The sequence below is a fragment of the Musa acuminata genome, chromosome BXJ1-4 (assembly GCF_036884655.1).
Source record: "Musa acuminata AAA Group cultivar baxijiao chromosome BXJ1-4, Cavendish_Baxijiao_AAA, whole genome shotgun sequence".
Taxonomy (NCBI): Eukaryota; Viridiplantae; Streptophyta; class Magnoliopsida; order Zingiberales; family Musaceae; genus Musa; species Musa acuminata.
In genome coordinates, this window is record NC_088330.1 from 7765432 (window position 1) to 7777920 (window position 12489).

The window sequence follows — 12489 nt, forward strand, 5'->3', positions numbered from 1 at the left end:
TTCGTAGACCGTCGAAGAATCTCTCGTTCATGCGTGTCGTGAACAGAAACGCTCGTCTGAAATGTTTTCTGGCTCTGCTGTTCACTAATGGCCGAGAGTTTGATTCACATGGTGTCAAGAAACACTTTTTTCTCTGATCAAGAACATTTTCCTTGTATATGTATATATAAGTCTTCATAAAGAATTTATATCTGTAAAGTTTTCTGTTTGACGATAAGGTAATCTTTAACAATAAAATAATAATAAATTGTTCCATAACTAACCTAAACGGTACTGAAACATGCTTTTCTCCATTTAATGTAGAGGGATTGTAGTCGAAGAATTATTCTTGGGAAATATTCTTCATAAGATTTGCAAGAATATATACCAAATGATTTGGATTTAGATTTCTAAAGAAAGAACCACTAGATTAATGTTATGTATAAAGATATGCTGTTAATTTATAAATTTCCTTTTTTTTCTCTTTTCGTAATATGAGACTAATTTTTGCCTTCTTCCCATATTATTATTATTGTTATTGTTATTATTATTAGTAGTAGTAGTAGTAGTAGTAGTATTATTTCCTAAGAAAAGTAAGATAGCTGGGAGAGACGAGTGTGATGAGCATTCAAAAGGGTTACTTCTGAACCATTAATTGTCTTTCTTTCTTTTATGTGCAATCTTATATATATATATATATATATATATATATATATATATATATATATATATATATATATATATATATATATGATGGATTAAGAAAGAATTCAAATTAGAAAATACATATGTTCATAGTTATTGAATTCAGATGGAACTAACTGATCAAATAAGAAAAACTGGAACCAGAGCCTCAACCACTAATTAATGTTTATGTTATAAAAGGATGAAATACCTTAAATTTTTATTATAAAATGCTTTTCATTGTATTCCAAAGGTTTTGGGTTTAATTCTTGTGCATATTTCTTTTAACTTTATGTAATATTTAATTTATTTGGTGACAATGTATTAGATCTTCTTACTTATATTGAGGGTTCGAAGTCTCATCTGCTGATTAGCTTAGTTGGTAAATATTTATTTTCAGTAAAAAAAATTCATCCTATTTTTTTTATTTTATAAAATTTTATTTTAGAAAACACATCACTTATTTATAACTTCTTTTTAACCCTCCATTAAGAGTCAAGTCGAGTTCATTCATCATCATCCTCCTCCTCCGGAGCTGCAACATGTCGATCAACTTGAGGACACTGCTGCTCCGGATCTACAATTATGGCGTGCTCCCATCGATCATCCTCGTCTTCTTCCTCGTTCTCATTCTTCGACCGCACCACGTCGGTCCCATAAGTGTTCAGCTGCAACTTGAGATCAGCCTCCGCTTCCTTCTCCGCCGGCCAGCTACGTTTTCCCTCAACCTTTGCCGCATGCACGTTATTGCTGGTCCACGCGTCTAGGGTTTCAGAATGGTGGAACTGACGAGGGAGGAAGATGACTTCTGCAGCGGGTGGACTGTCCCTGTTGGTCGGCGGCCCATCGTTTGCCATGCCGAGCAGAAGCTTCAGCTTGCGGTGGCGTTGCGATGCCCGCCGAGAGCTTGGAACGACCGGAACTCCTCGCCGCAGCGGTTGCATCGATAGACTTGGGTCTTCTTGCTCTCAAGAGCGTCGTCGGCTGTGGCAGTAGGGCCTTTGCGCTTGGCATCGGCCGCGGCGGCCCTGGCGATCTCAGCTTGTCGAACTTTGGCGTAGGTGCGGGCTTTGGTTCTCGCCAACATCGAGAGAGAGAGAGAGGGGGTGTTAACTTGTTTTGGTGCACTGGCAATGGGGCTGTGGCGAGTTCTTATAGAATGGAAAGCAGGAAAGGAAGAAGATGACGAGGGGTGAAGTGTTGGGTGTTCAGGTATGTATATATATATATATATATATATATATATGTATGTATATATATATATGTATGTATATATATATATGTATGTATATATATATATATATATGTATGTATATATATATATATGTATATATATATATATGTATATATATATATACATATACATATATACATACATATACATATATACATACATATACATATATATATATACATATATATGTGTATATATATATATATATATATATATATATATATACACACACACACATATATATATATATATATATATATATATATATATATATATATATATATATATATATATATATATATATATATATATATATATATATATATATATATAATACGTGCGAAAAAGTGGGGAGAGAAACTTGAAACCAAGTGTGAGAGTTGCACTACCCAAAATTCAGATGCATTTATTCTGGAATTGCAGGTATGATTTTATGAGTGCGTATGTTGGAATTGATTTGATTTTACATAATTAATCTTTGGTTTTATGTTGTCGAGAGGATGCATCGTTATTGTCTCGAGGTTCTTCATATACCAACCAATGTATGGATCCTTCATTTCGATGTTCTAATCATCACAGCCTTCGTATTTTACGAACTTAAGTACATGCCCCAATGCAAACCATTACATGCTCAAATGATGCCAAGCATGATGGCAATACATTAAGTTTATTTTTATTGTTGTTTAGTAAACAGGTTCTCTAGTGTTGTCTTCAATATAAAAAGGAACATAAAACTGTCTCCTATGCCACAGATCCTATCAATGACCCAATTCTTTGATCTCGATGTGTGGAAATGACATTCTTAATCGGATACACAGTAACTATCCAGGAGACTGCAATGGAGATTGCCCGACTAGAGGTTGAACACTGAGAGGACTTGGTGTACTGTACTTGTTCTCCTCTCCATCGACGTCCTCATGGCTGTCTCCATCTTGGCTTCCCCCTCCCTCGTTCTCCTCCAAAGACCTCATCTTCGTTTCCGGCGTGAAGAGATAGGTGTGTACTGCTCCTATCATGCAAACACCAGCCAAGATTATTAAGGCGTTCATCATTCCAATTCCCGGCTTCCACCCGCTGGCCACGTCCTCTTTGTTCCTCGCCTGAGAGGCCCAGAGGAATCCGATTGCTCCGATGATGGCGCCCACCTTGCCGGCGGCCCCGGAGATGCCGTGGCACGTGGAGCGGAACCGCGCCGGGAACAGCTCGGCGGGCACGATGAAGGTCGTGGTGTTGGGTCCGAAGTTTGAGAAGAAGAAGGTCAGGGCGTAGAGGACGATGTAGCCGGCGTTGGTGTGGTGGTTCCAGTAATTGTCGTAGGGGCCTGCCAAGGCGAAGAGGAAGAGGCCCATGAAGAAGAACCCCATCATCTGAATCCTGCGCCTGCCGACGCGTTCGATGAAGTAGACGGTGGCGAAGTAGCCGGGGATGGTGGAGGCCGCGGCGATGATGGCCTGGAACTTGGCCACGTTGTAGGCGTCCTGGTAGGCGTTCACGTGTTCGGGGCGGGGGAAGAAGGGCTGGTAGATCTGGGACTGGAAGAGGGTGCTGCTGTAGTAGGGGATGTCGACGAGGAACCACGCCATGGCGCACGCGAAGAGGTTCCAGCCGTGCCGGCGCAGGAACTGCCGCGAGAGGAGGCCGTAGGAGGGAGGACGAGGCTGGGGTGACCTGCGCAGGGCTTCGGCGTCTTCCGCGAAGTTGTGCACGTCCAAGCCCCCCAACACCTTCCCCATGTCGGCGGTCGCCTTCATCACGTCCTGTTCTACCAGTGCTGTGAATCTGCAGCGGAAGAGTCGATGTGATCGTATGATTTCCATGGTGACCACGGAGCGAGGGTGTTCATACCTGGCCGTCTCTGGCATCGCTATCCTCCAGTAGAACGTCAACCCCGCCGGAATGGCGCCCACCATCAGTATGATCCGCCACGCCAAGTCGGCCGACTCCGGCGTCTGCAGCGGCCCGGCGTCGCCCCTCTCCGTCGCCCTGTTGAACGCCGCCGTTATCGCCATGGTCACCGCAGAGCTCGCGAGGATCCCGAACCCCTGCATCGAGAACACGGCGGCGATGAACGACCCCCTCGTCCGCTTGTTGGCGAACTCCGACATGATGGTGGCCGACAGTGGGTAGTCGCCCCCGATGCCGATGCCCAGCAGGAAGCGGAAGAGGCAGAGGCTGGTCAGCACGCAGCCGCGGGTGCGGCAGATGGAGAATCCGCTGGCAAAGGAGCTGGCCACCATCAGGAGCAGCGAAAGGCCGTACATGCGCCGCCGGCCGATGCGGTCGCCGAGGAAGCCGAAGACGAGCTGACCGATGACGGTGCCCGCCAGCGCCACCGCGACCATCGCAGAGACCACCGCCGGCGGCGTCACGCCGGGCTTGTCTGCCCGCGCGTCGCCGTAGTAGATCCGGCCGATCAGCTTCATCACGGGGGCGATGCAGAAGAGGTCGTAGGAATCGGTGAACAGCCCCATGCCGGCGATAATGATGGCCTTGAAGTGGTAGTACTGCGTCCTCGCGTGATCCAGCGCGGTGAGCACCTTCAAGGCCATCTTGCTCGATCCCAAGAACACGACACCAGCTTCAGGATCGGTCAGAGTGGCACGACAGCAGCAGAAGAGAAGCAGTTATGACAGCCCACCGTTGACATGATCGAACACGAAGCGAGGACTCGAAACCAAGATTCCGAGGTAGATGCCGAAGATCTCCAATATCTAAATAAGTACGTACTGACATGATCCGGGGAAAGGGCACGAACAACAGACATGGACTCGCCCACTAATCATCGAGCACGTACCCGAGTAGCGCACGTGTGGGGTGTTCGAATGCGTCCCACCAAGACGTCGCTGCGCGGGGCATCTGACGTGATCGGATCCACGGTTCAACCAATGGGAGAAGGGCCGTCGTCTTCGCTGCCGAAGATTGATAACTTGGCTTTTTCTTCTCCGGTTTGTTCCTGGAACAAGAAGGCAGAGAAATTTAAGCTTAGTTACCTGCAGTCGAGTAGAACTTGTCTTCAGCCGATGGCTGCCAACCTCATCGGTGGTTCTTCTTTCTTGGATGGATCAGCTACGAGTCAGTGCAATAGATGAAGAATGGTCAGCGCCAGCAAATGATTAGAGGAGCCAAATGTGTAGCTCACAAGACGTTTTCAGAGGAGAGGATGCACCTGGACCTTTCTTATCAACTGTTATGGAAACCTAAATAGTCCATGTCTGATGTGAAATGTTCTTGCCTGTGCAATAAACACAATTGAGAAGAACATAGATGTATTGTCTGATTTATCTTACCTAAACATTGTGCTTCATAGCTTCTAATCAGTTTCGTATTATCTTAAATCCAAATAACAATTACTTCTATACATATCTAGAATCCATCTCAACCCATATCCATGACAAATTTGGTTTGTATCTATACCCCTCTTAAAATATTCATAATATGAAGATTATTAATCTTTTGGCATCCATGATCACCCTACAAAGCTTGATATGGAACTTTTCTCTGCTGCCACTCCTGGAGGCTTGGGAGATTGCCTGGGGACAACACTGCAAGATATCACCTTGTCTGGATGAGATCAGCACTCAATAGACTATGTACATATACATAAGCAGTCATGCAAGTGCAAGTTTCCAGCATTAAGAAGCAGCTTTAATTAACAATAAGATAGTGACACTCTGCTCAGAGGAGAAAGAAAAAAAATATACTTGTTGGGCACAATAAATGAACACAGCTGTCACTGAATTTGATATTCCATCTGTTGACTATTTGATCCAGTAAGATTACATAACACATCATTTCTTTAGACTCGTAGATGAATATTGGTAGATTGCTTGTTGTAGAAGAAAAAGACCATGATTTGTTTAAGCTGAATTCCAGACACACACACACATAAATATCACTTCAAAACTAATGATTTTAATATTTAACCCCTTCAATATAAGTTCTGTATATATCTCCATAACATTCAACACTTTACTCTCATATTATGGAAATTAAATTTTGCCAATTGACTATTAGCATTTCTAAACTTGGATATGATATATATACATATAAAGACCATTTGTTTATTACCCTTCAAAGACTCTGCAATCATTAAAGCACCAATTATTCAAAATCATCAATCATAGTAGAGGAAAGACACAATAAAATTTACTAAAATAAAGAGAAATACCTCCTTGAACTTGCATAAAGGTTGGCCTGGTGGATATCAGAGTCAAATTCCCTTATTTCAGTTGATCCTACCAAATGAGAATTCAACAACATGAGCAACAGAACCTTAGATGGCAGCAGAAGGCTTGTCAGCCTCCCGCCGTCGCCATTCCCTCCTTTGAACCAACCATTTTACTCCTACATGGAGGTACATGGACTTCTTAGATGAGAATGTGTCAGTAATGCTGGTAATAAGGGGATACAGGAGGGATGTCTACACCTTTTTCTCACAGATGTGGTATTTTTTCTGGACATTGACTTCTGGCTTTCAACAGGTGTTGTTTAGTTTGCTGAAATAGATAGTTCAGCCAACAAGTAATTCATTCTTGCCACCCACTGCAGAGTACATGTTATCTATGAATTGCAGCCTGCTTGATATGAGAGGATCTTACAGAGCAATGGCCACAAATTTTCCAACTCCAAAGTATGATTTTATTTTTCCTTTTCTTCAACATGGATGATTGATCATCTTTGTTGCATTGTGGCGATACATCCATTTAAAATCTTTGGATAAGAATGAGCTTGAAAAGTTGTTGAGACAACTCATACCAGGGGAATAGTAATTGAGATGCTAGTGTGCCTCTGCAGACAACTCATACCAGGTGTATAGTAATTGAGCTCCTTTTGTTTTGAATATGCTAAACTCAACATGCCCACTCGCAAGGGTTTGGGGTTTGGCAAAGAATGTACGATCATGTGATAATTCTCTCGTGCAGATGATCATAAACCTCTGATCTTGAAATGCTTGCTTTTACTTAAGATATGATGTTTGCAGATTAGAAATGAGTCTGAACATAGATAGGTCTCCATGCCTCTGCATACTGTTTGATATCATTAGATCCACCTTTTGGACTCTGTCGGAAACTGATGTGGTGAATCTGCATATCCACTGTTGTATTGACGATGAACTTTCCATAGGAATGCCAGAATATATCCATCTCATTTGAATCCCATCTTGCAACTAAGTTTCCCAACTTGGGTTGTCGGACTCCAATGCTGACATCCATAATCTATCCTACAGATTGTTGGACATGATTTGGGATTACCATCTGTTCTTGTTCCACAAGCAACTGCAGATTCCAGCAGGGCAACAGAATTTATAGACCACACTGCGACAAAGAGTAATCCAAGCTCTTGTGCTTTCAGCTCACTCCATGGGAGAAACAGAATTTATAGACCACAACCAGAACAAGCTGCAAAATAGGATCCATCTCTTAATCCGATATCCTATTATCATGAACAACAAAAAGAACAGCAATATGGCATCTGTAATACCAGATTTTCTTACATTAAAACAAAGCATAGAAAGAAACAACATGAGTATGCTTGATTTATATAGAATATCCTATTCGGAGTGAAAATGCAGTCTTGCTAATACAAGAACAAGTCCTGATGTTGATACAAACAAACATAAACAGGGAACCCTCAAGATCCCTTGTGTAAAGCACAGAATACATTAAGTATACTTTCAGGAACTTAAGATATGAGTTTTAGATGCATGAACACCAAAAACTGGCATGAAAGCAAGACCAAGGGGATTATGAAGTAGGAATCACTTTTGCTGCAATGACTTGATCAAGAACTTGAAGTAGGAACCCCAAAAATGACCCTGCTTCCTGGTACTTGTCATATTACAAATAATCAATTCTGCAATATCTGGAGGGAATCTCCAAACAAAATAGTGAACCATCCTTTAAAAGCTTCTAAATATTTTTGACTTGTACGAAAGATAATTATCATTCCACAAAGATCATGGTTTGACTGTGTTTTAGGACTGGAAACAATAAGAGACAAAAAAGTTTCAACTCTTATATAGACGTGAGCAAGAAGATCAAACTGAGAATTCAAAGATCAAAGAACAGTTCAGAACGGGACAAAATGGTTGAAGAATTTTAAAATAACAAATAACTAAAACATCATAAAACTTTAAAAGCTTGGTTTACTTCAAAGAACTAATGATTGTATGTAAGATACATCAGCATGTAGAAGAGACATGCATAGCAGCTAAATCAAACACATCAATGCATGCCAACATGTTGTGTCTTCCTCCTTATTAACAGCTTGGCATAGGAACAGTAAATAACAACCAAATCCTTGAGTGCACATGCATATAGGATTAAAATCCAAAACTACTCAATTAGGATAAGCTACATGGATATACCCTTTTCGTCAACTACTCAAGACTCACCAAGAAAAAAACATCATAAGTAAGAAATTCATTAAGAGCATCACATATATAATTGGATATTAAGTAGAACTAACCACTAGAATGTGTAGATGATAACTTTCAGGGCAAGAATGCGTGCCAAAAATATGGAAACACTGTGGTTCTTTGTCCTGCTGCAAGTTGAGGGTATCAATTGAAAATAACAAATTCCAATCTCAGTTAGTTCAGAAAGGCATCAAGAATAATGGAGTAAGACCTATAATAAACTTAGCTTGTATTACCTAAGTTGTGTGACACCCTTGCATGTCCGTCTGGTTAACCTCCTTGAAACCTCTTATGGTCCATAAGGACCTTGTCCTCTGACTTATCGAGCTCCCTCAAACGAATATGAGTTCTGGAGAAGTCTAACTCTCCAGCTACTCCGATCATATTTCTATATGATCGAGTCTCCTCCATGTGATTCATTGGTACTTACATTCGAAATCTCTCTCAGTGGTATACAGCCCTCATATGCTTATGACTAAGGCTTTCATCCAATGTAAAATTCGGTGCATGTATGGAAGATTCACCTCTATGATACCATGACATTCACTCCTTGAAACCATAGCCTTTCTTGTCATCATAATTTTCACTGAAGTGGAACTATCAATAGTTCCTGATCATACCTCTGTATAATCAAGTCCCTCACAGGACTTTGTTCGTGTGTTTCACATCACCTCGAACTATTCTACCATAATCCACTGTACTATATCACCTCTTGGTGACATCTCTATTATATTATAATATTTGTGGGATGAACTCAGACTACAATCTCTCTATGTGTGACCCTCGCCAGCATATTATAGTACCTCTGTCATCTTTGATTGTGTTCACTCCTTTAGCAATTAACATTCGTCCATCCACTCTCGGGTCACACACAGACGAAACGTAGCTCTAGGACAACTCGTATCATCATACACACTTCAAAAAACCTAAAAAATATAAATCTTTCTTTCTTTCTTTTCGAGTATGCCAAAATCTGAAGTTAGAATGTAAATCAGAAGAGAACTCCCACTGATGGATTTCTTCTAAAAGGTTAGGGCTTTATGATCATATCATTTAAGATACAAAACTACAAACAGACAACAAGATCAGAATTTTTTTTTTTTTTTCTGTTCCACAATTCTTAGTTCCAGTGCTTCTTGCGCTCATTCATCCAAGTGATTAGTTCCCCAGATACAGAAATCTACTTAGGTATATGATAACAGTTGTAGATACCCAATCCAAGGTTCAGTACTCTGTTTCTTTAACAAAAAACTACTGTTCAAAAAAACACAAAGGAGATAAACTAACCTATATGGCAGATATGGTAACCCTTCACGGTAGCTGAATGGAACTGATTGTTGAGGAGCAGCGCTTCCAACATATGAACCGCGTGGAAGTGAGACAGCTCCAACGTAGAGGTCTCACCTTGGGCGCGCTAAAATAGAGATCCAACAAACAAAACAATGTTTATGTTAAAAAGTGTCTAACATGTTATGCATATATGACTAAGGAAGAAGAGTGAAAACATAAAGAATGATGTAATTCATTTTTGAAACATAATTCAGCATTTCCCATAGCATAGTTTTGAACCATCATTCAGCATTTCCCAGATCATAAGCTAGTCAACCTACTATCATATTTACCTGTGCGAAAGCAACATGTATATTAATGAACTCGAGAATTGCACCCTCAAGAGTATTGAATACAGTAATATCTTCCATAAGCCGCTTGATTGGACAGGTCAAGGACCTCTTCCAAATGGAGTAGATTTACCTGGTGATGACGATTGAAAAAGAAAAAAATTTATGAGTCCAGTTTGCTTGATATACTTACCATAATGCACTCTGAGACTATCACTAAACGAGTGACCTAGGGCAAAGGGACTTTAGGACCATGGAAAGGTCACAGAAGATATAGGTGAAATTAGCAGACAGCACACTCCAATGTAACTTGAAAAAATATTGTGGCACACAAAAATAAATTAAATGCCACCTTAATATAAAAGATGTGCCCTCTAGAGCCAATGACTTTATGATTGACTTAATTAGCACAATTAAGTGACTTGGTCTACTCAACATATATTATATGAGCAGGAGGTACCACTTTTGTAAGACAAAATATGTTGACACCTCCACATTAATGAAATTATCCAATAATAAACAGCCAAATGCGAAAATAAAACAATGCATTGGATCATGGTTACTATATCATCCAGAGTCTTGTTACTGCCATTAAGGGCAGCAACTTAAGTAGTGATGAGAAACAATAAATTGGATAACTTATATGGAGCAATTCAACATATTTTGAGATGCAACTTATCAATCTCAAGGAAAGATTGAAATGCAACTTTCAGAAATACTACCATAATCAGAGATTCGGAGTTATACCACCAAATGTTGGAAAAGTGCCAAGCCGCCCAAGTGAAGCCAAGTTACAATTTGCCCGTCTGCCATCGATTACTGGGCTTTGGTCTGCACATGCTCTTCTTGCAGATTCCGGATCTCGAAAAGTTACCTAATTCCTCCATGCAAATAAACATCGTCACATCCAATGTAGAAGTCGCCATAACAGAGAAAAACACTGACAAGTCAATTCTCTCCTCAAAATCTCCATCCTACCAAAGAACCCGCAAGAAGCGCTAAGGTGAGCAATACTCACGAAACGATAACCCTTCCACCTCCCGGCCTTCTTGTCGGCGATCACGACGGCCTCGAGGATCTCGCCGAACTGCTCGAAGTGGCGGCGCAGCGTCTCGTTCTTCGTCTCCCACGCGAGGCCCCTCACGAAGACCTTCCTATACGTCTGTGTCCCCAAAAGGGGAACTCAGGTGGTGGGGCCCGGAGCTGGAGCTCGACGCCGAGCCCGGCAGCGGGTGGTGGAAAGACATCGAACGGTCCCACAAGAACCAAAATTCCAGGCCGGAAAAAAAGCGATTTGGAAGGAGAGGACCGGACCAACCGCCGAATCCCTAGATTAGGGGTTTAAAACAGAGAAGAGAAGAAGAGAATTTTCTTGGAGATGGGAAGGAATCCAACAGAGGGATCGAAGAAATAGAAAGAGGAGGGATGGGATCGAGCTCGAAAATGCAACGAATCGATCGCTTTCACGGAAGAATATCTATTTGCGTTATCGCAAACTCTTACTATAACGAAGAAGAATGGACGGGTGAATTCGTATCGCCCTTGCGTCGCTAGTTCCACAATCGATAGATCCGTAGTACCTCTTCGAGTTCAATGTTTGATTTTGGATAGTTGAGTTCCTTTCGATCATCTATCTACTTCAGTACTTTCATGTTATTCTAACAGTTTTCATGTTATAACTCACTCGGCCATCGCTATTTATATTATAGGATTCACGTTGATTTGCTTCCGTGGTAATAGCATCGGTTTACTGTCTCCTCTAACCTAACTTGTGCGGACTTTTTAAAATAAATATAAGTTTTGGAGTATTCCAGCTCTCTAATCGGTCCAGTTTTTCAAACGATTAAGTCTCCCTCGTAAGATTCTTCATTGGTATTTACATTCGAAATTTTTCCTTAGTGGTATACATCTCTCGTATGCTGATGATTAAAACTTTCATATGATATAAAATTTGATAGACGCACGGAAGCCCACCTTTATAATATCATGATATTTACTCATTGAATCTATAACTCTTCTTATCATAGTGTTGTTTATCTAAGTAGAGCTCTCAGTAACTTCCAATCATACATTTGTATGATCAAGTCCCTTATGAGATTTCTCCCGTGTGTGTCGTGTTATCTCGAACTATTCCACCACGATTCGCTGCATTATATTGTCTCATAGTGACATCTTTATTGTATTTTGATATTTGTAGAATAAATTCGGATTATGATCTTTTAATGTGTGGCCTTTACTAGCACATTGCAAGACATCTGCCACCTCCTCTTGTGTTCACTTTTTTGACAATTGACTTTTGTCCACTCGCTATCGAGTCACACCCGAACAAAGCACAACTCTATAATAGTCTATCGCCTAATAGCTCTCAAAATCTATTGACTTCGTTGAAATTGGCATGCAATTGTTTGAATCCTGAACCTTTGCCCCTTGGCACAATCTCCATTGCGCATTGCTTCCTTCGTGGCAACTCGAATGACAGCACTACGATATAATTTTCAAGAGTATTAGCTTTCACATCCTCTTAGCCCATGTCAAGGCATTCTAACCGTAACTTT

General features: G+C 41.1%; 1 protein-coding gene across 5 annotated transcripts; it reads right to left on the reverse strand.

The window, feature by feature from the left end:
* Positions 1-2545: 2545 nt before the first annotated feature.
* LOC103981048 (probable inorganic phosphate transporter 1-10) lies at positions 2546-11531 on the reverse strand. 5 transcript variants are annotated; one of them, XM_065163164.1, is made up of 10 exons: positions 10953-11531; positions 10682-10808; positions 9938-10067; positions 9603-9729; positions 6324-7296; positions 6066-6241; positions 4930-5439; positions 4692-4850; positions 3743-4608; positions 2546-3676 (listed from the first exon to the last, which is right to left on the reverse strand). In XM_065163164.1, the coding sequence occupies exons 9-10, from the start codon at positions 4444-4446 to the stop codon at positions 2719-2721; spliced, it is 1662 nt and encodes a 553-aa protein (XP_065019236.1). In that variant the 5' UTR covers positions 4447-4608; positions 4692-4850; positions 4930-5439; positions 6066-6241; positions 6324-7296; positions 9603-9729; positions 9938-10067; positions 10682-10808; positions 10953-11531; the 3' UTR covers positions 2546-2718. The 5 variants fall into 5 exon arrangements, with proteins under 5 accessions (XP_065019236.1, XP_065019243.1, XP_065019232.1 ...); XM_065163171.1 differs by adding an exon at positions 8366-8443 and having other exon boundaries at positions 4692-5439; XM_065163160.1 differs by having other exon boundaries at positions 4692-5427.
* Between the last annotated feature and the right edge of the window lie 958 nt (positions 11532-12489).

Bases quoted from the DNA above. Each gene is read 5' to 3' on its own strand.
- LOC103981048 (XM_065163160.1), bottom strand. From the start codon at position 4,446: ATGGCCTTGAAGGTGCTCACCGCGCTGGATCACGCGAGGACGCAGTAC. The intron at 3,677-3,742 runs GTATGAACACCC...CTTCCGCTGCAG, and splicing joins GCGATGCCAGAGACGGCCAG to ATTCACAGCACTGGTAGAAC.